At 42.2% G+C, this 23,944-nt stretch overlaps 1 protein-coding gene across 2 annotated transcripts in view; it reads right to left on the reverse strand.

Moving 5' to 3' along the window:
* The window catches only part of SLC24A3 (solute carrier family 24 member 3), a 515,596-nt gene that overhangs the window by 214,051 nt on the left and 277,601 nt on the right, over positions 1-23,944 (reverse strand). For both annotated transcript variants that reach the window (XM_069768940.1, XM_069768939.1), the window contains one exon: positions 19,494-19,570. In XM_069768940.1, coding sequence (XP_069625041.1) covers positions 19,494-19,570 — 77 coding nt within the window. The remainder of the gene's footprint in view (positions 1-19,493; positions 19,571-23,944) is intronic.

Here is a 23,944-nt window from a genome sequence, read left to right on the forward strand (position 1 = left end):
ATTCTCGTGCTTCAGGGTGGCCTGTGGGTGGGGGGCTTTATGTAGTGCTCTGCTTACATATGCATGTTTATGGGCTTATGACAGGTCACTGATCCTTCAGTGACCTGCCCCCTATTTTACATACTGCATAATAAATTGCATGAAAAAAAGTTGACATTCATTAGGCATGCAGCGGCGCCTGCGCTGTAGCATGATACAATGGATAATATGCATATATCCATTTATTATTTAGGCATATAGTATTGTGGGGAGAAAAAATATAGATTTTCATCAAAATTGTGCAGACGGTCATGTTTGCACAGTAGCATCTAATGCATCCCAATAGATGCTACTGCGTAGGCACCGCCACTGGTGACATATTGATGGAGCCAATTTTTTTTCCCTCTAGCAAAATGGCACCGGCGCCTGAGCAGTAGCATCTATCCGAACACGGCGCCATTTTGATTAAAGTATATATATATATTTTTCTAACCACAATACTATATGACTAAATAATGAATGCATATAAGCATATTACCCATTGTATCATACTACAGAGCAGGCGCCGCCGCCTGAGTAATGAATGTTAACTTTTTTTTTCACACAATATTCTATGCAACATGTAAAATAGGGGGCAGGTCACTGAAGGATCACTGACCTGTCATAAGCCCATAAACGTGCATATGGAAGCAGAGCACCACAAAAAGCCCCACCCACAGGCTGCCCCGAAGCACAACAATCTCATTATCTGAAAACTGCAAATAAAGATTAAACAGCAACCACAAGACGGATTTCAATAACCCAGGCATCATTTGAATCAGTATAAACATTGGTAACCTGACAGTCTCTGTGGTTTACTGAGCACAATCCTGCTGACAGGTTCTCTTTAACATACTATAGTTTCAGGAAATAACATATGTACATGGCTACAATGGTCAGAAGGCTCAAATGAGCCTGTGCAAAGGTGATTGTAAAGGGAGGGGGAGAAAGGAGAGCTGTGACAATGTCTATAGTGATTGGTGTATCCTGTTAGCTGTGTATAGAGGTGTTACCAGGCATTGTAATCCTGCCTGTCATATGGAACCTTGCTGTAAACTCTTCCTAAAAGAACAGGAAGTATGAATAAAAAAGAACTAGTGGCTTGTGTGAAAATTGCAGGATTAATTATTTATTCATTCATTTTTAACCCCTTAACCCCCCGGAGCTTTTTTCGGTTTTGTGTTTTCATTTTTGACTCCCCTTTTTCTCAGAGCCATAACTTTTTTATTTTTCTGCAATATGGCTATGTGAGGGCTTGTTTTTTGTGGGACGAGTTGTACTTTTGAACGGCACCATTGGTTTTACCATGTTGTGTACTAGAAAATGGGAAAAAAATTCCAAGTGCGGTAAAATTGCAAAAAAGTGCAATTCACACTTGTTTTTTGTTTGGCTTTTTTTACTGGGTTCACTAGATGTTAAAACTGACCTGCCATTATGATTCTCCAGGTCATTACGAGTTCATAGACACCAAACATGTCTAGATTCTTTTTTATCTAATTGGTGAAAAAAAATTCCAAAATTTGTAAAAAAAAAAAATGTGCCATTTTCCAATATCCTTAGCTTCTTCACATTTTTTCGGGATCTCGGGTCTGGTGCAGGCTTTTTTTTTTGTGTGCCGAGCTGACATTTTTAATTATACCATTTTGGTGCAGATAAGATCTTTTGATCGCCCGTTATTGCATTTTAATGCAATGTCACGGCAACCAAAAAAATGTATTCTGGGCATTTTAACTTTTTTTCTCGCTACACGGTTTACGATCAGGCTAATTCTTTTTTTATTGAAAGACCGGGCGATTCTGAACGCGGCAATACCAAATATGTGTATGTTTTATTTTTATTGTTTTATTTTGAATGGGGCTAAAGGGGGGGGTGTGCATATTTCTGGCCCGATTGCCAGAATCGCGATTTAAATGACGCTGTCAGAGTTTGACAGTGGCATTTAACTGATTAGTAGCTGACATGTCCCCGGAAAGATGTGGGCTCACCGTCGGAGCCCACATCAAAGGGAGAGACCTCCACTTCGGCAAAGTGTACGCCCGATGTCAGTAAGGGGTTAATAAAGATAATAAAAAACAAAACAATACATTCCCTTTTCAGTAACATTTACCATATAATTGGAGCAAGGTCTATGGCTTTGTTTACACCACTACTAACATTTACTTTGAATATGTTCAATTAGATAAATTAGCCCAATAGAAATTAATATAGTGCAAAAAAATTGGTATAGAATAGCACAGTATACTACATTAACCCATATAAAAGTATGCAGGTTAAAACAGATATATTAATGTGTTCAATTCTTTTGTTTTTTTCCTTGTTTGGTTATTGAAATTATTTTTGGCTTTTTTTCATGGTACATGGAACTTAATTTTTCTGTCACTTTTATATTCAGTTTTTTGTCACTATTCTGCCTTTCACATTTTTTCAGACTAAAAAGGGCCACTAAAATACATTTTAAATTGTATTGCCTTTTCTGTTACAATTATAGTTATATATTTTATATATATTTATATACAGGACATATGTTTTTTTCATCAAGTGCGGGCGCTAATACAGCAGTTTAGAATTCCAGCGGATGTTTTCGTTTTTTATTTAACTTTTTTCAATTATTTTTCTTTTATTTCTTTACTTTTCATTTAACCTTTACATTGGGCCCCCCAAGATCATAAACGGCTTTGAGGGGCAATAAAACATTAAAATACAATGAATTTAATTGATTATTTCCCCTGTAATATGGCAAGTGTATTAGGCCCAGTTACAAGACACATTAAGCCTCTCGTCTGCCTATGACGGGAGAAGGAAGCACTGTAAGTGAGCTATGTATTCAACGATCTGTAAGACAAAGATGATACTAATAGAAATGAGTGAAACAATTTAACGCAAATAAACTTTGTGGTGAATTTGAAAGAGTCAATTGAACTTGGTGAATTTGAACAAATTACGATTCGGTTCAGCCATTTTACCCACTGCATCAGTCAGACAAGCTTCATATGAGCTTGGACGCAACGAGGTGGGATTCCAACAATGTTTTGGAGTTTGTAGATGACATGGTATAGCACAACCAATCAGGATCAAAACCTGTATACTGTAAATGCAGAAGTAAGAAATGTAGAAGCGATTTTATGGTGAATCTGGATAGTGAGAGGACATTACAGATCACAGCTAAACCATAGAGATAGGGAGAGAAAACCATAAAATACTGAATAAACTGTGCAGATGGAATGTGACAACACAACAGTGAACCATCCATTTACCCATAGCCATATATGTTAACCCCTTCCCGACCTGTGATGCCACGTAGGCGTCATGAAAGTCGATGCCAATCCGACCTGTGACGCCTATGTGGCATCATGGCGGGATTGCGTTCCTGCAGGTCGGGTGAACGGGTTAACTGAAATGTCACCTGACCTGCAGGTACAGGGGGACTTGTACTTGAGACCAGGGAGGGTGACTTTGCCCCCCATGGCTACGATGGCTTCTGGTGGCCTTTTTGAAGATCTCCCCCCTGCCCCACTGATCTCCCCCCTGCCCTGCGGATCTCCCCCCCGTGCCCCACTGATCTCTCCCCTGACCTGCGGATCACCCCATGTCCTGCGGATCGCTCCCTGCCCTGCTGATCTCCCCCCTGCCCCGCTGATCTCCCCACTGCCCTGATGATCTACCCCCTGCCCCAGTGATCACCCCCTCCCGCCCCAGTTTTCCCATTAAGGATAGAGTTGGGCTAAAGTGAGTTGGGCTAAAGTTAGGGTTGGGGTTAGGGTTGGAGTTAGGGTTTTATTTGTGGTCAGGGTGAGGATTAGGGTTAGGGGTGTGTTGGGGTTAGGGTTGGAGTTAGAATTGGGGGGGTTTCCACTGTTTAGGCACATCCGGGGCTCTCCAAACGTGACATGACGCCTGCAGACCATTCCATTAAAGTCTGCATTCCAAAACATCACTACTTCCCTTCCTCGCCCTGATGTGTGCCCAAACAGTGGTTCCCAGCCACATATGGGGTACCAGCATATTCAGGACAAACTGGACAACAACTTTTGGGGTCCAATTTCTCCTGTTAACCTTGTGAAAATAAAAAAATTGCGAGCTAAAAAATCATTTTTGAGGAAAAAAAAAGGTTTTTTTATTTTCACGCCTCTGCGTTATAAACTTCTGTGAAGCACTTGGGGATTCAAAGTGCTCACCACTAGTGTTGAGCGATACCGTCCGATACTTGAAAGTATCGGTATCGGATAGTATCGGTATCGGATAGTATCGGCCGATACCCGAAAAATATCGGATATCGCCGATACCGATATCCGATACCAATACAAGTCAATGGGACACCAAGTATCGGAAGGTATTCTGATGGTTCCCAGGGTCTGAAGGAGAGGAAACTCTCCTTCAGGCCCTGGGATCCATATTAAGGTGTAAAATAAAGAATTAAAATAAAAAATATTGATATATTCACCTCTCCGGCGGCCCCTGGACTTCACGCTGATAACCGGCAGGCTTCTTTGTTTAAAATGAGCGCCTTTAGGACCTGCGAATGACGTCACGGGTTCTGATTGGTCGCGTGCCGCCCATGTGACCGCCACGCGACCAATCATAAGCCGTGACGTCATTCGCAGGTCCTTAATTCCTAGAATTAGGAGTTTAGTGAATGAGAATGACGTCGCGGCTTCTGATTGGTCGCGTGGCGGTCACATGAGCGGCACGCGACCAATCAGAACCCGCGACGTCATTCGCAGGTCCTAAAGGCGCTCATTTTAAACAAAGAAGCCGGCCGGTTACCAGCGTGATGTCCAGGGGCAGCCAGAGAGGTGAGCATATCAATATTTTTTATTTTAATTCTTTATTTTACACATCCCTATGGATCCGATACCGATACCCGATACCACAAAAGTATCGGATCTCGGTATCGGAATTCCAATACCGCAAGTATCGGCCGATACCCGATACTTGCGGTATCGGAATGCTCAACACTACTCACCACACATCTAGATAAGTTCCTTGGGGGGTCTAGTTTCCAAAATGGGGTCACTTATGGGGGAGCTCCAATGTTTAGGCACACAGGGGCTCTCCAAATGCGACATGGTGTCCGCTAATGATTGGAGCTAATTTTTCATTCAAAAAGTCAAATGGTGCGCCTTCCCTTCTGAGCCCTGCCGTGCGCCCACACAGCGGTTTATGACCACATATGAGGTATTGCTGTACTCAGGAGAAATTGGCCGTGCGCCGAAACCGTGGTTCCCTCCCACATATGGGGCATCAGTGAACTCAGGACAAATTGGACAACAACTTTTGGGGTCCACTTTCTCCTTTTACCATTAGGAAAATTAAAAAATTGTTGTTAAAAGATCATTTTTGCGACTAAAAAGTTAAATGTTAATTTTTTTCCTTCCATGTTGCTTCTGCAGCTGTGAAACACCTGAAGGGTTAATAACATAGTAACATAGTAACATAGTTAGTAAGGCCGAAAAAAGACATTTGTCCATCCAGTTCAGCCTATATTCCATCATAATAAATCCCCAGATCTACGTCCTTCTACAGAACCTAATAATTGTATGATACAATATTGTTCTGCTCCAGGAAGACATCCAGGCCTCTCTTGAATGTGGTTTTGACTTGTGGTTTAAACTTCTTGAATGTGGTTTTGAGCACCTTGAGGGGTGCAGTTTTTAGAATGGTGTCACTTTTGCGTATTGTCAGCCAGATAGACCCCTTAAACTGACTTCAAATGTGAGGTGGTCCCTAAAAAAAATGGTTTAGTAAATTAAATTTTGTTGTAAAAATGCGAAATTGCTGGTCAACTTTTAACCCTTATAACTTCCTAAAAAAAAATGGTTTCCACAATTGTGCTGATGAAAAGTAGACATGTGGGAAATGTTATTTATTAACTATTTTGTGTCACATAACTCTCTGGTTTAACAGAATAAAATTCAACATTTGAAAATTGCTAAATTTTTGCCAAATTTCCAATTTTTTCACAAATAAACACAAAAATTATAAACCTAAATTTACCACTAACATGAAGCCAAGTATGTCACATAAAAGTATTCTCAGAATCGCTAAGATCCGTTGAAGCATTCCTGAGTTATTACCTCATAAAGGGACACTGGTCAGAATTGCAAAAAATGGCCAGGTCATTATGGTCATGAGGCTGGGTCATGAAGGGGTTAAAGGTACATTATTCATGTTAAATAGTCTTAAGGTGCTGACAGACATTAGTGTTATACACATCTTTCAGGGCAATATGAAGCTTTGCCGTATATTTTTTTTAAAAATAAGGTAAAGCTGTAAAATTTTAATTTTAATCATCTCTAGTAACAAGCCATCTCTTCCTTCTCTCTGCTCCTGCAGCCGCATGATCTCTGTCCAACTGCTGGCAATGCAAGAAGGTTCTAAAATTACTTTGCATAGTCAGATGAAGGCCAGACCAATGGTTAAAGGGAATCTGTCAGGCGTTGTTGCTATGTAATCTGAAGTCAGCAGGAGACAGAGGCTGAGACAGAATTCAGGGATGTGTCACTTGTTAACCTGCATGCTGTTGTTTACTAACTGTGAAGGATTTATCACTGGGAGATTTACATTGATGGACTAGTCTGACAATGCCCCCTCATGTGACAAACACCTCACTGTGTATGGGTTTTGTATACTAAGAGCCTGTGTGGGTGGGGTTAGCTTTCTCAGTTCTGCTTCATTCTAAATCTAAAAGCTTTGATTGTGTCAGAACGGCTGCACACAGTAAACTAAGCGATAAGTAGATCATTGGATTCAGCTTCTCTTTACCTACATTACGCTGCTCTCAGATGAGGTAGCAAAAACCTGCTGACAGATTCCCTTTAAGATGTTGGGCGGCCTTATAGTAGTTAAAACACCTATCACTTTTTTTTACGAATAGCACTGTAGTCAAGATTGTGATAAGACCAATAACAATTTTGTAGTTTAAAGCTAGTGATGAGCGAATATACTTCTTACTCGAGATTTCTCGAGCACGCTCGGGTGTCCTCCGAGTATTTTTTGGTGCTCGGAGATTTAGTTTTCATCGCCTCAGCCGAATGATTTACAGCTATTAGCCAGGCTAAGCACATGTGGGGGTTGCCTTGTTGCTAGGGAATCCCCACATGTAATCAAGCAGGCTAGTAGCTGTAAATCATTAAACACTACTCGGAGGACACTAAAAAATACTCGGAGGACAGCCGAGCGTGCTCGGGAAATCTCGAGTAACGAGTATATTCGCTCATCACTATTAAAAGCAACTGTACTTTCAACAAACTTTTCATATATCAATTGCACAAGCAAATACAGTATAAGAAACTTTGTAGTACCGTATATCTTATCAGATAATTTTGCCTCATTCTCCATTTATGAACCACTTTTTTCCTATCCCAACCTTCTGAACTTGTCTTCCACTCCCCAAAACAGGTTAATTTCATCTTGCTCAACCTGAGATGGCCTGCCAGTACAATGAAGTATTATTTTACACAAGCTATTATAATCTATGGAGAGGGGAGATTGGAGGAGAAGTAAAATACAGAGCGAGAAAACAAGCAGAAGGAGATGCAGAAAGATCGTTCTAGGCTTTTTACCTTACCCCAAAGCTATATTCACATGCACACTGCTCAGTACTGCTGTATAATAACCTCTATGTTGCAGCTGCTTCTCTCCGTTTGTTAATAAGGATCAAATGTGGCTACCTCTTTTGAAAAAATACACAGTCTTTTATTAAAAAGGTTTGATTGTGTAAGACAGTGTTCCTCAACTCCGGTCCTCAAGAGCCACAAACAGGTCATGTTTTCAGTATTTCCTTAGTATTGCACAGTTGATAATTGCATCACCTGCACAGGCAATAATTCCATCACCTGTGTAATACTAAGGAAGTCCTGAAAATATGACCTGTTGGTGGCTCTTGACTACCCGAGTTGGGGACCATTGGTTTAAGACAACATTTTTATATGTGTTTAAACCTAAAGTAAACTGATAAATCAAGCAAATAATTCATTTAGATCACTTATAGAAGCCATGCTTAAGTTGTAATATGGCATGTCATGAAATGCTTTATTAAAGAAGAACTTCCATCAAAAATATTATCCACTTAATATATTGCAATCATCATATTATATAGCACTGTGTACTTACAATTGCTCATTTTGCCTTTCTACCCAGATAGTTTTTCTGTTTTCCAATAGGTCTATGACACCACGTGATTAAAAACTGATGTGCATGCCCTTATCATCTCCCGCCTCGACTACTGCAACCTCCTACTCTCTGGACTCCCCTCTAGCACTCTGGCACCACTCCAATCCATCCTACACTCTGCTGCCCGACTAATCCACCTGTCCCCCCGCTATTCCCCAGCCTCTCCCCTGTGTCAAGCCCTTCACTGGCTTCCTATCGCCCAGAGACTCCAGTTCAAAACCCTCACACTGACATACAAAGCCATCCACAACCTGTCTCCTCCATACATCTGTGACATGGTCTCCCGGTACCTACCTACACGCGACCTCCGGTCCTCCCAAGACCTCCTTCTCTACTCCCCTCTCATCTCTTCTTCCCATAACCGCATCCAAGACTTCTCCCGTGCTTCCCCCATACTCTGGAACTCTCTACCCCAACACATCAGACTTGCGCCTACCATAGAAACCTTCAAAAAGAACCTGAAGACTCATCTCTTCCGACAAGCCTACAGCCTGCAGTGATCCTCAACCTACTGAACAGCCGCACAGCCAGCTCTTCCCTCTCCTAGTGTATCCTCACCCACCCCCTGCAGACTGTGAGCCCTCGCGGGCAGGGTCCTCCCTCCTTATGTACTCGTGTGCCTTGTTATCTGCTCATGTTTAATGTATTTGTCTATATTTGCCCCGTATTCACATGTAAAGCGCCATGGAATAAATGGCGCTATAAAAATGTATAATAATAAAAATGAGCTGAATCCTTCTAAGCTCTTTGTAGAAACAGGAGGTCAATGTTCCCTTATGAATCATAAGTCACTGCAAGGCTACATCCCCAAAGTCAGTAATCAGCAGCGCTTTGGATGCAGTACATGTCCACAGCGTCCAAAGAGCTGCTGGCTTTTGAAGAAGGCAAGTGATTCCGCATGTGTTCACTGAACCATGCGGAATCACCGCGTTCCAATACATTGGACAGGTGAAATTTATTTTGCGGTCTGGAAAGACGTGCCGCTTGTTCATCTCCGCAGGTGATTCGTGGGCGTCCGTGCATGCATAGTGGGCATGGGATTTCTTGAAATCCCATCCACTATGCTGTAACATCTGGACGCTGCGGGTTGGACGTTGCGCATATACGCAGCGTCCAAACCGCAGCGTTTACTGACCACTGACCGTGGGAACATACCCCATGGAACTAGAGAGAGTACAAAGGAGGGCAACAAAATTAATAAAGGGGATGGGTGAACTACAATACCCAGATAGATTAGCGAAATTAGGATTATTTAGTCTAGAAAAAAGACGACTGAGGGGCGATCTAATAACCATGTATAAGTATATAAGGGGACAATACAAATATCTCGCTGAGGATCTGTTTATACCAAGGAAGGTGACGGGCACAAGGGGGAATTCTTTGCGTCTGGAGGAGAGAAGGTTTTTCCACCAACATAGAAGAGGATTCTTTACTGTTAGGGCAGTGAGAATCTGGAATTGCTTGCCTGAGGAGGTGGTGATGGCGAACTCAGTCGAGGGGTTCAAGAGAGGCCTGGATGTCTTCCTGGAGCAGAACAATATTGTATCATACAATTATTAGGTTCTGTAGAAGGACGTAGATCTGGGGATATATTATGATGGAATATAGGCTGAACTGGATGGACAAATGTCTTTTTTCGGCCTTACTAACTATGTTACTATGTAAGACAAGGATGACTCATGCAGGGAAAAGAGACTTCCTGTTTCTACACAGAGCAGAGAAAAGAGAAGAATTAACTAGGCAGAAGGGCAAAATGAGCAATTGTAAGTACACAGTGCTATGAAATATGATGATCAAAATATATTAAGAGGATAAAATCTATGATGGGAGTGCCTCTCTAAGGGGGTATGAAGAGGTACAGTAGTATCCCATAGATGGGTACTGTAGTGCGGTCCTATATTTCTCACAGCTTGTGAGGATCCATAATACAACAATGTTTTTTTTTTCTACAACTCCACCATACCTACCAGCAAACTGTATGCTTGTAACTAGTTTCCTTGCACATTTTCCAAAAAAGATTATTTTAAATACCTATATCTCGAAAGCTTCCTAAAAGCCAGATGACATTCAGAGGAAAACTTTCTCCTGCTGCAATGAAAGCATGATTCATCTACAATCAAATACACCAAGTCTACAATGACTCACATCTTTTGTCCATTGCCTTTTAAATAGATTTCCTGGTGAGAAATCACAACACAAAGTTGTGCGAGGATTCCTGCGGTGATGGTATTTTGGAAGAAAGGCTGGTTATAATTGATAGCAAACGCCATCAAAACCCTGTAGCTATTACATCAATAAATCTACTCACTCTGGCTTTTAACTGTAAAAAAATAATAATAAAATAAAGATAAACTAAAAGGCTTTTATAACCAAACACTGTTACTCTGCAGGGACGCTCATGCAAAACGGGGTAAATCTGTTTTTTTCCTAATCCAGTGAGTTATTCTAAGATTGTTCTCCAGCTATGAAGCATACAGCTCGCCAAAAACAACAATTCTAGCTCTCCAAATATATAAAACTACGGTATATTCTCAGTTTCAGCAACTTTATTCTTCATTTAACCTACAGACCTAAGATGTGTTCTTTCCAGTATAAACAGGTTTTATTTTCTACCGCTATTTATTTAGATTTGGGAAACCAGCTCTGAATACTTCAAACAGCATATAAAGGCTTATAAAATTGTGATAATATGGGAAAAGGGCAATAGTATCGGGAAAATAAAGCGAAGCGAAGGGGAGATTAATAAACAGACGTCGTATAATGCAGGTATAAATGGAAATCCTTTCCAAAGTCTTGGTGGGAATGACATCCATTCCAGAATTACAGGATACTATGGAATCACTTTAGTAGTAATAATATTTGCTTTTTGCAGCAATCTGACACTTTTCAGCATGCATCATGTACATTGGGAGTAATGTCGGGGTCATCTCAATATTGCCAAAAGGCTTGGGGCAGATAAGATAAGATTGTGCAGCGCCCCAGGGTCCTGGTCGTTGCAGTAATGTCATTCCTCCACCAGTGGGAGTGATGTTACGTCTGGAGGCAATAAAGGAGATCACCTTACCAGGTATCACAAACCACACAACACACTTCACACTCCAGTCCACCAGGGGGAGCTATGCTCCTATTTAGTAGGGCACTCCTCACAATTAGGTAAAACTGGTGGTCTGGATAGGAAGTTTGGCAGAAACTGACTGGGCTTCACCTAGGCAGCACCTGTCATGCAGACAGGGGAAAGGAGGAACATCAAACAGCTGCAGACAGAGAGGTCCCTGACAGGGGTGGGATCCTGTCAGAGGCCTAGATAGAGGGTTACGGAGCTGCGCCTGCCCCGACGTGCGGCAGCATCCTAAGAAAGGACACGAAGAGAATTGCGTTGCTGAGAGTGAGAAACAAAGTCATAGGAGAGGAATCCAAAGGGAGTACTGCCCTGCAATAGGCTGCCTCCCTCTGAGGCGCAGGAGCCGGTGGCCGGAACACCGAGGAAGCAATCGTCTCCAAGCCTTGCTTCAGAGACTGGCAGGACAGTTAATTCCACGTTAGCTGCCCGATCTTACACCCAGGAAGCACGATGGCAATTTGTGGGGGCTGGGGCGTCGTAGGGTCCCTGTAAAAAGCCTCAAGCCATCAGTCATATGGGTTTGTCCTATCCATACCATCTGGGGGACAGAGAGAGAGAGAGAGAAAGAGACATAACATCGAGAACACCAACATCAGTTGTGAGGACCTCACCGAGAAGCTCAGCAGTGAGGGACTACAACACTCAGGCGCTAGAGGAAGGCTACTGATTTCCACCTGGATAAGGGGACTCTGGAATTGCCTTCAGACCGGCCGGACTCTGCCTGCCCCGTGATCCGGTGCTCTGGACTGTGGACACTGAAGCCTTCAGTAAAGGTAAAGAGACTGCAACCTTGTGTCCTCGTTCTTCACTGCGCCTTACACCATCCATCATCTACACTCTGGGAAGCCCTGGGGACATACTTCACCTGTGGGAAGGTACACCATCTAGCTGCCATAACATCACCCCAGCGAACCCCTAAGCAGCGTCGGTCACCCTGACCGAATACCACAGGTGGCGTCACGAATACTATCCCTTTAAAGACCTTTCCCCATTTATCAACGGACGTTCCCCTAGGGCCACGGACCGGGTCAGCCACCGTGACATCCCCCTTGAGAACCGAAGGGTCCAGCTCCGAGTACCCCATAGCCCTACACAGGTGGGCGATCTAACTTCACCATAAATGATCTACACAGCGCAGGTGTCTGCACAATGACATCCGCACAAGGCCCAGAGCAAACCCCAACAGTATTCCATAATACTCAACTGATAGATTTCTGACATTTTATGAAAATCTCTTGGCATCTTATGAAAGGCTGTTGCATTTTAGGGAAAAAACTAGTTTTAAAAGCCAAAGAGAGGGAGTTAGAGAGAGACCTGACTAGTCCAATAACATCTCCAGCTGGACCCTCCCCATCATGCATCAGATGATTGACAGATCTCTTCCACATGTGTACATAACCAGGGACCTGTCAAACACCTGGTTTGGGCATCATAAGTCTAATGAAAGGTTTTCTTTCAAAATGCTTTCAATGATGGCCTGTCATTAGGTTAGGTCATCAATGTCTGATCGGTGGAAGAGAGACACCTGATGCCCCCGCTGATCAGCTGTTCCCGGGGATGGTGGTGGTGCTGGAACTACTCAATAAGGGAACTGTACAGCGCAACTCCATCGACCAAATATTGGCCTCGGCTGGGTATTATACATCCATTCCCTAATAATTTGAATAGGTGGCGGGCGTGCAGTACCTGGCCACAGACACTAGAGAGTTGATGGAGAGGTGCTGTGCAGGTTTGTAACTGAGCAATTCAGGCTGCCACCAACACAGTCAATAGCTGATTGGCGAAGGTGCCAGGTGTCTCATCCAGACCCCACCGATCAGACATTGATGGCCTGTCTTAAAGATAGGCCATCAATGTTAAAATAGAATCACATTGTTGTGTGCGTCCTACAGCCAGCGAGTACTGATCACTAATGCACATCAGTAATCGGCCTCCAGTTGTTGCTTTTTTTTGGTGTGAAAAAAGAATACAGTATTCTTTACTGAATTGAGTCAGGTTTAATTTCAGTTGCGGGCACTGAGTAATTGTTTTTTTTTTTTTTTTTACTTATGTCTATTTAGTCAGTTTGTTTTTTATTTTACCAGATTTTTACATTCTTTTTATCTTTTTCTGACTAGATTCTTTTCTTTTTTTGTCTTCTAAATAAAAAAAAAAGTTTGCACCAAGCACTCGCACACGCACTGCATACATGAAAAAATGTGCCGCTTATGCAAATCACTGTATTCAGCAGAGGAGGCATACACCTTCCTTGCCTCCGACACTGATCGTGAGGGAGAGGATCCCACCTTCCTTTATTTTCCCTCCTCCTCCTCCTCAAATGATATTGAACCACCATGCAGATGCCCCAGGACAGAAACTGAACCAGCGCCCACTATTACTGACCCCATACAGACCTCACCCTGAAGATTATGAGCCACTGATTCCTGATTTTGTGGCACAATCAGGAATCAATTTTGATACCATCGGCCTCACAGAAATAGATTTTTTCAAAGTATTTTTCTCTAAGGGTTTTGTAAACCTCAAAGTGACTCAAACAAATTTGCACGCCTAGCATTTTTTTAGTGTCAAACTGCCCTTCATCACTTTCTAACTGGACCTCTTTAGATGCAGCAGAAATGACGACGTTTTCAGGCTTGCTCCTTCGCAAAGGAAGTGAAGAAGCCAGAAATTCGACAATATTGGAGTGCTGATGTTTGATACAACACTCCACTGTTCAAATGGCTATGACCCATAAATGATTTGAGTTAATCCAAATATTTTTGCATTACAATGATAATGCACAATGTCCTGCACAAGATGTCCCCAACTTTGACAGTTTTTTCAAAGTTCAGCCGGTCACTGAGCACTTTAGCAGCAAATTTCCTGAGGTTCCCTAAAGGGACATCTGCGTGGATGAGTCCCTAATACATTTCAAGGGGAGGCTCAAATTCCGGCAATAACTGCCCAGCAAGAGATCCAGGTACGAAATTAAACTCTGCAAGCTGTGTGAGACTACCTCAGGGTATACCCACAGGTTTAGAGTTTATGAAGCAAAGGATACCTGGATTAAATGCACCCTTGTCCTGGGAATGAATGGCAAAATTGTGTGAGATTTGGTGCTCCCACTGCTTGATCAAAAATAGAGTCCTGCTCATCATTATTGGCACCCATGAAGTTTAAGTACATAATGTGGAATATCTCCTAAAAAAATGAATCAAGTGAAAAAGTTGTTTTTGTATAGAGCACTGGTGTGAAATACAAAAGGGCAAAAGATAAATAACAATTAAAAACAAAAAACAATGGGAGGGAAAAATAGCACCCTTTACATTACATTATTATGGAAACACTAGCTAAATCACAAATGAGAATTATCTATGATTAATTGTTGGTGCCTATGTGACATGAATTAGTCAATGAATGATAACTTCAGTATTTTATAAAGCCACATGGTAGACCCTGTTTTTATGTCACAATGGTGAAGACAAATGAGCTGTCTGAGGACATCAGAACTGCTATTATTAGCAAACACAACATTTCCAAAGGGTACAAGGCATTTCCAAATACGTTAGTAGCCCAGTGTTAACAGTGCACAATATATTTAAGAAGTTTGCCAAGCGTGGAACTGTCAAGAACATGGGGGAAAGTGGAAAATTGACAAGATATGTCTTCGAAGGTTGGTGCGAATGGTGGAAAAGAACATCACGTCAAACATGCAAAGACTTGAAGGCCAACCTGGAACAGTCTGGGATCATGGTTTCAACAAGTACAATATGCCGCACACTAAACCAAGCAGAGCTTTATGGGCGAAGACCAAGAAAGAAACCATTGCTGAAGAAAATACAAAAAATAAGGAGCTACAGATCTTTGCCAAAAAGAGTACCTTGACAAACCACTATCCTTCTGGGAAAATGCTCTGTGGACAGATGAAATAAACAGAACTTTTTGGCAATGCAAAGCAACAGTTTGTGTATAGACAGTGCAATAAAGCTTTTAAGGAGAACACCCTACCAACAGTTAACATGGTGGAGGATCCATAATGCTGTGGGGTTGCTTTGCTTCGTCTGGTAATGGAGGCCTCTTCTTGGCCACAGGAATCATGAAATCAGAGAATTATCAAGAAATTTTAGAGTCAAATGTCCTACCCAGTGTAAGAAAACTTGGATTCAGTCGAAGATCATGGGTCCTCTAGCAAGATAATTACCTAAGCACACATCCAAAACTACACAGGAATGGTTGAAAAAGAAAAAATGGACGGTTTTAAAATGGCCAGCAATGAGCCCTGACCTCAATCCTATTAAAAATATTCAGGGTGAGCTGAAATCTGCAATTGTAAAAAAGACCCCAGCAAACATTCAAGAGCTTGAACAAACTGCAAAGGAAGAGATGGAGAGAATACCAGCTGAGAAGTGCAAGAAGCTTATAGATGGCTACTAGAAACTTTGGAGGTTCACTTTTTCCCTTCTCAGCCCTGCTATGCTCCCAAACAGTAGTTTTCCTCCACATATAGGGTATCAGTGTATTCACAAGAAATTGCAAAACAGATTCTGGGAATCCACTTTCTCCTGTTACCCTTGTGAAAATAAAGAAATTGTGGCTAAAACAACATTTTTGTGGAAAAAAATGAGATTTTTTTTAAATTTTATGATTCAACTTTATAACTTTATGAGAAGCACCTGTGGTTTCATGGTGCTCACCACACATCTAGATAAATTTCTATGAGGTTTAGTCCCAAAATGGGGTCACTTGTGGGGGTTTCCACTGTTTAGGTGCATCAGGGGCTCTCCAAACCTCACATGGCATCCGCTCTCAATCATAACCAATTTTGCGTTCAAAAAGTCAAATGTTGCATCTTCCCTTCTGAGGCCTGCCGTGCGCTCAAACAGTAGTTTTCCCCACATATGCGGTTTTGGTATACTCAGAAAAAATTATACAACAATTTTCGTGGTCCATTATCTCCTCATACCTTTGTGAAAATAAAAAGAATGGGCTAAGAGATCATTTTTGTGGAAGTGGAAAAAAATGTATTTAATTTTTTCACAGTTCTATGTTAGAGACTCTAGTTAAGTTTCTTGAGGAGTATAGTTTTCAAAATAGGGACACTTGTGCGGAGATTTCCACTGTTTCGGTACATTAGGGGCTTTCCAAACGCGACATGGTGTCTGCTCTACATTCCAGCCAATTTTGCGTTCAAAAAGTCAAACAATGCTCCTTCCCTTCCAAGTCTTGCCATTTGCCCAAACATTGGTTTTCCTCCACATATCGTTGTACTCAGGAAAAATTGCACAACAAATATAATGTCTATTTCTCCTGTTACCCTTCTAAAAATAAAAAAAATTGTGGGCTAAAATAAAATTTTGTGAAAAAAAGTTAAATGTTCATTTTTTTACTTCCACACTGCTTCTGCTTATGTGAAGCACCTGCAGGGTTAATAAACTTCTTGAATGTGGTTTTGAGCACCTTAATGGGTGTAGTTTTTTAAATGGTATCACTTTTGGCTATTTCCTGTCATATAGGCCACTCAGAGTCACTTGAAATGTGATGTGGTTCCTAAAAAAATGGTTTAAAAAAATTTGTTGGAAAATTAGAAATCGCTGGTCATCTTTTAACCCTTTTAACTTCCTAACAAAATAATATCTTTAAAAAATTCTGTTGATGTAAAGCAGATATGTGGGAAATGTTATTTTTTAACTATTCTGGGTGATGTATCACTTTGATTTAAAGGCATAAAAAAATCAAAGTTTGAAAATTGCAAAATGTTTCAGATTTTCACACAATTTCCATTTTTTTCACAAATAAACGCGTCCTATTGAAGAAATGTTACCACTATCATGAAGTACAATATGTCACAAAATAACATTCTCAGAATCAGTGTGATCCGTTTAAGCATACCAGATTTATTACACCATAAAGTGACACTGGTCAGAATGGTAAAATTTAGCATGGTCATGAAGGTGAAAAAACACTTTATTATACAGTACTTCACACACATATAAATAATGGTCCAGGTTTATTAAGTCTGGCAATGTTTCTTGATGATGGGGTGTACTGGACTCAGATGCTCCTAATTCAATAAGAGGCAAATAAATAAATATGACGCGTCTGAAAAGTGTTATGCGCCTTCATACACTATCAGGGATTGGAGTAATATTTATAGCGTAAAATATATGACAGCGTGACAGGAATTCGATGAGCTGTGGCTTTATGCCCTCAGTCTACCCCTTTCCCCCCCACGTCCCACCCCAGTTCTGCCCAATTTGACAGAGCTTGTTGAGACGCGTGGAAATGTCAAAAGTCACAAAATCTTTGTGCAATTTCAAGTAGCGGAAAAATTGAGACTTTTCAAAGTGTTTAAAGACAGAATTTTGGCATAATCGCTTTGATAAATCACGGACAGTATGTTACAACATCCGGCACCCTGACCGATCAGCTAATTTAATCTCTGGTGGCTGCCGAATGTAAACAGTGGAGCTGAACAGCAAAGCTCCATTTATTGACTGATGGCAATTCTATTGAAGTAAATAGGAGCTGAACTGCAGTGCCATTGAATGCCTACTACATAGTGAATGGAGCTGTGCTGTTCATCAGGTAACAACCAGAGCAGAAAACAGCTGATCGATGATTGCCAATATTTTAAGTTTGTGAAACCCTCTATCAGCTGATAAACTATGATTTAAAAACAGGACATTTTACTTGCTCTTTTTATAATTGATACTCTAGTACCATTAGTTTATTCCTTTATTAGATTAGTCCAGTCTTTCATAGCTAAGCAATTGATTTTCTTGGGAACTCCCACCCAGATTTTTAATACAAACATCACTGGGGTTCTCCGGTCCAAATTGATAAGTCTGCAGTCACTGTTTATGACTGCAGACTTTTGAATCCCCCCAGGATGTGCGCTGCGGGGATTCATCGGTTTTTGAGTCGGTGCCGGAGGGTATGTATGAGGTATACATACTCCCGGCCAGTGGATGAGGCCTCGCTTCCATACATCCATACTGGATGGTGGGGTCACTAGCCGGTGCAGTCACTGTTTATGACTGCAGACTTTTGAATCCCCCCAGGATGTGCGCTGCGGGGATTCATCGGTTTTTGAGCCGGTGCCGGAGGGTATGTATGAGGTATACATACTCCCGGCCAGTGGACGAGGCCTCGCTTCCATACATCCATACTGGATGGTGGGGTCACTAGCCGGGGCGCGGCCTTGCTCAATTAAAATGTATGGAGCAAGGCCACGCCCATTAGATGGCTTCTGCTTGGACTACCCCTTTAAAATGTTGCCTAAAATTTAGTCTCAAATCGGGAACTGTATAGAGGTTACTAGTTTGGTTAATCTTTATAACATCAGTCGAGATGGAATACATTAAGGATACAGACAATATTGTATGTTTAGGTACAACACACTGAAGAAAAGAAGTATCATCCAAATTACAACTGTAATCAGTGTGCTGTAAAAATGACCTGTGCTGTGGTGATAAATAACATATTTTTATTGTATTTTACTGGTTTGTAAAATGCCAAAACTTTGTAAAAAAATTTAGTGTGTTATCGTTTTCACCATAACTTTTTAACTCTTTCGCTAATGGAGCTGTATGAGGAATTGCTTTTTACATTGCCACATGTTACACACCAGCAAGTCCACCTCTGAATGGCTTAAGAAAACAAAATTAAGACTTTGGAGTGGCCTAGTAAAAGTCCCGACCTGAGATGCTGTGGCATGACTTTAAAAAGGCGGTTTATAATCGGAAACTCTCCAGTATGGCTCAATTACAACAATTCTGCAAAGATGAGTGGGCCTAAATTCGAGTCCAGATCATTGTAAATGACTCATTGCCAGTTATCACAAATGCTAGATTGCAGTTGTTGCTGCTAAGGATAGCCCAACCAGTTATTAGGTTTAGGTTTTACCTGGTGATTTTCAGCATCTAGTGCAATTCTATAGGAAAACAATCTACATATAAAACTCAGCATGCCAAGAGAAATTGGCTGGTTGAGGACTTTAAGCAAGCACCACAGGTCAGTTTACGTAGCGTAAAAAACAGCATGAGATTTCTATAAATTCCATCCACTTTGCTGGAATTGTAAGACACTTTGTCGTTTGTGTAGCAAAAATACTCAGAGTCAAAAACTAATCAAAAACTCATTGTGGGAACTTAACCTTTATGGCTGACTAGTTTTGAAACTTAGAAAAAGATTATTAACTTACACACAGAACGTGCAGAATGATGGCTCCATGCCGCCGGTCCTCATGTGAGAAGATATCACTGGGAAATTCATGTAGAGCTACAACACAAACAAAAAAAAGGCAGTCAACATAATCGTTCAATATACTGATAAGAGGACATTGTAACAAAATATAAAATATTACACAAAATTATACAATTTTATGGAGACAATATTTCTGCACACAAGATACTGAGATGGTCGGATGGGCGTCTCTGGTCCGCTGCGGCGCCTCCCATCTTCATTCCAAGATGTCCTCTTCTGATCTTCAGCCACGGCTCCGGTGCAGGCGTACTTTGTCTGCCCTGTTGAGGGCAGAACAAAGTACTGCAGTGCGCAGGTGTCGGGCCTCTCTGACCTTTCCGGCGCCTGCGCACTGCAGTACTTTGTTCTGCCCTCAACAGGGCAGACAAAGTACGCCTGCGCCGGAGCCGTGGCTGAAGATCAGAAGAGGACGTCTTGGAATGAAGATGGGAGGCGCCGCAGCGGACCAGAGACACCCATCTGACCGGACCAGCAGCGGGACCGCCCCTGGGTGAGTATAATCTAACGTCTTTTTCTCCTCTTACATTGGGGGCTTATCTACAGCATTACAGAATGCTGTAGATAAGCCCCTGATGCCGGTGGGCTTACCTCACCCGCGATTTTCAGGGTGACAGGTTCCCTTTAAAGGCTGATCTCCCATACTGTCGACCCTCCCATGAGCGCTGCAGCCAATCAGCAGCCATTAGTGGGATACTTCGCTCACACTTCCCTCGACATCTGGGGGAGGTTTGATCACTGCAGCTCTTTAGCGGCCACTAAATTCAACGATGTCATGTGAGCGCCACGGGGACAGTTGAATGTTGCAGTCCCCTGAGTAAAATAAAAAAAATTATACTCATCTCCAGAACCAGTGCCATTACAGTAATTTTAGCATTGGGTCTTCTGGCAATGCCGTGACATTATGTCACATGAGCGCTGCAGCCAATCAGGAGCTTCGCTAACATGGATGAAATGCAAATGACTGGGGGAGGTTTGAGTATTGCAGCTGATAAGTTGCTGCTGATTGGCTGCAGCGCTCTTGTGACATAAAGTCTCGTGAGTGCTGGAGACCTGGTGCCTAAATTGCTGGAACACTGCCGGTATGGGTGGTATATAAAAGATTATTTTTATGTCACTTGAAAGAGACTTCACAATTTATGAAGGTGTTGTCCAAATATTGAACAACCCTTTTAAGGACATATTTATCCAGAAGTTGGGTGAATAAAAAAATCTGCTTTTATCTATAACCTGCAGAACGTTTGTCCATGAAGTGGTACTGCTGCTCAGCCTCAATTTCAGTAACAGAAACACTCAAACCATCATATGATGCGAAGACACATTAAGGTAGAAAAAACAGAAGGCAAAGAGCAAAATGAAGGATGGATAATATTACATAAATCATATCATGCCATTAATAAGCCTAACCCCTTTCCACTATGGCCAATATCCATCTCTGCATTCATTTTTTTATCCCCTTCTTCCAATGCCCAAAATCTTTTATTTTTCCGTCAACATTTTTCGTGGGATGTGTTGTAGCTTTGTACCATACAATGTACTGGAAACAGTATTGGAAAAGTATTGCAGTATGTAGCTGAAATCACGGGCTCCTATGGCTGTGCTTCAGAGGTAGACAAATATTGCAGCTATGGGGGACCTTCAGCTGATATGGCAACCCACAAACAATCATGTCACAAGGATAATGGGCATCCAAAATGGCACACCGTGCTGAATGCTGCTGTCAAAGATGGAGTTAGAATCAGATGCTGGGTGTGGAGCAGGCTTAGCTTCTGAACCTGATCCATAGACTTGTGCCTGATGTGTGCCATACATCTGCACCACATATCAGGAAGGAGTTAGGCTGGTTTCACATTTGCGGTTGTGTCCGCAGCGTTTGTCCCACCAATTTTCCACATGCTTCGTGTATTCCTATCTTTAACATTAGGGACGCAGGTGCCTGCGATAGGTTGTATATCGCCGCATTTGACAACGCATGCGTTGTTTCGTCGTCTGCAACTTGGTGCGGTAACCACTATATGTAGTAATTTCAGGGGCGTCAATTTGCCGCTTAGAAATGTATGCGGTTGTTAGCGGAAGGAATGCGGCAAAAAAACACAATACGGTCTATGTGAACGCATGCGTTCGCAAGCACATGCGTTTGCTTGCGTTTGTGAATGCATGCGTTGTACCACAAAATATGTCTAGACACTGATTAGCCACCCCCCACATACAAACTGATAAAAGGAGGGAGTGGGCATTGGCAGGTCACTACACAGCATACTGGGAAGCAGACCAAACACAGGAAAGCACTTTGGACAAACAAGACTCTGAACAATGTGAGTATATCAAAGTCAATGTCTGTATTTTCTCTCTCTATTTGTTCCAATTTCTGTCATTATTTTCTTTCTGCATGCATCAGAATGTCATCTTCTTCTGAGGAGGAGCAACGGCTTGGGCCTGCACAAGGTGGAAATGTCAGTGAAGTGAGTACTCACCTCTTCAGATTGGTAAGTATTCACTGTCACATCTACACATGTGACAATTTTTTTTCCCTTTATTTAGAGCAGTTCTTCCACTGTGGCAGAGGCTGAGCAGGAGCAGCATGGAGACGCTCGGGTGGCAAGGCGGCAGCATGCAAGTATACCTGGCTGACTGTTTATTGTATTCTGACTTTACTATTCTTGAATGTTCATTTCTTTACTTTGCTCTTTCTTTACCTTTTTCTTCTTGACTCCTTTTTTTCTTGACTTTGAATATTCAGGCTAGTTTTCTGTCTCTGTTTTCTTTCTTTTCCTTATGTTAATGTCTCCAACATTAATGTCTTTATTTATTTTTTAGGTTCCAGAATGGGATGAGGACCTCATTGAAAATGACCTCCTAATCTCCCTGGTCCATGAGCGAATCCCGTTGTGGGACACCCGAGTTCCGCAGCACTCGGACAATGTGACGATCTGGCTGCTATGGATTGAGGTGGCCAAAGCGATGTGGGATGGCTGGGACAACGCCCCGACTCGGGTCCAAAATGCATTTTGTAAGTATTGCAATGCGGTGTGCTGCAGCAGTGACCTTGGCCGGGATCACACAACTGTGTGTGATGAAAGGAGTTTCTCTCATCACACACAGTTGTGTGATCACGGTCAAAAGTGCATTGTCTAACCATTATTTATATTTTTCAACAGTGCTCAAAGTCAAAACACGTTGGCGTTCGATGAAGGATTGCTTCACCAAGGACTTTCGTCAAGAGAGCTGGGTTCCTAGTGGTTCTGGAGCAAGGAACCGCAAATACAAATATCACCGCATCCTTGCATTTTTGAGACCGGTTCTTGCACAGAGAACGTAAGTATTTTTTGTGGTGTAATGGGTTGTGTTGGATTGCTTAATCTGTATTTTTCTATTCCACAGGAGTTGACGCTTTAGTATTGTAAATGTTTTGTATTAATGTATTTTTTTCTTCTTTTTTCACAGCACATGGAGCAGCACTCTTGACCGTGGTTCTGGAGCGGTCCTTCATCAAACAGCCATGGACCCGTCCCAGCCTTCCAGTATCGCTGCAGTAAGTGGGCCTACCACACAGACTGGAGACCAGGAAGCTGGTCCATCAGGTGTTCCACCTGTCCCAGTCCTCTGCCTCTGCCTCTTTTTTGGGGGGCTCTTCCTGGCAGCGGCAGAGGGCCTCGGACCGGTCACTCATGCCCGAGTTTTTGCACATGATGGACTCAAGGCGATGGGTGACCGACTGGATAGTGCCATAAACAATATGAATACACTTATCCAGGAGATTACCAAAAGCCTTGACCAAGTGAAAGTCGACCTCCAGAGGACAGCACATCATTTTTTCAATCAAATAGAGAAGGGCATGTCGGAACACCTTACTCCTGATCTCCAGCTTAGTGTCATGCAGGCCTGCAATGCTGCTTACATGCAGGCTGTGCAGCTGTTGTGAATTCTGCTCTTGGGTTCCCTCCAGTGGTTGTTGGTGGGAATGCAGTTGTCTCTGACTCGCAGTCCTGGCCAGGTGTATCGGATAATTACAATTCTGACTGGGATATTTAGGTGTGCAGGATCCTTTAGCCCTTTCCAGTTGTCAATGTTTCTTTGGAAGTGTTGGATCTCTGCCTGGCCTCTCCTGCTTATCTGCCAGTTCAGCAAAGATAAGTGTCTGTTTCTTTTCCTGTGGCACACATGCAGTGTGCTTATTTTCAGTACTGTTTGTTTGTTTTTCTTTTGTCCAGATTAGACTGTGTCTGTGTTTTCTCAGTCTGGTTGGTTTCACTGGAGTTGCAGATATACGCTCCTACATCTTTAGTTAGATGTAGGAAGTTTTTTGTATATTCTGCTGTGGATTTTTTGAAGGGTTTTAATACTGACCGCACAGAACTCTGTCCTATTCTGTCCTATCTAGCTAGAGTGACC

This window comes from Ranitomeya imitator, chromosome 5 (assembly GCF_032444005.1).
Source record: "Ranitomeya imitator isolate aRanImi1 chromosome 5, aRanImi1.pri, whole genome shotgun sequence".
Lineage (NCBI taxonomy): Eukaryota > Metazoa > Chordata > Amphibia > Anura > Dendrobatidae > Ranitomeya > Ranitomeya imitator.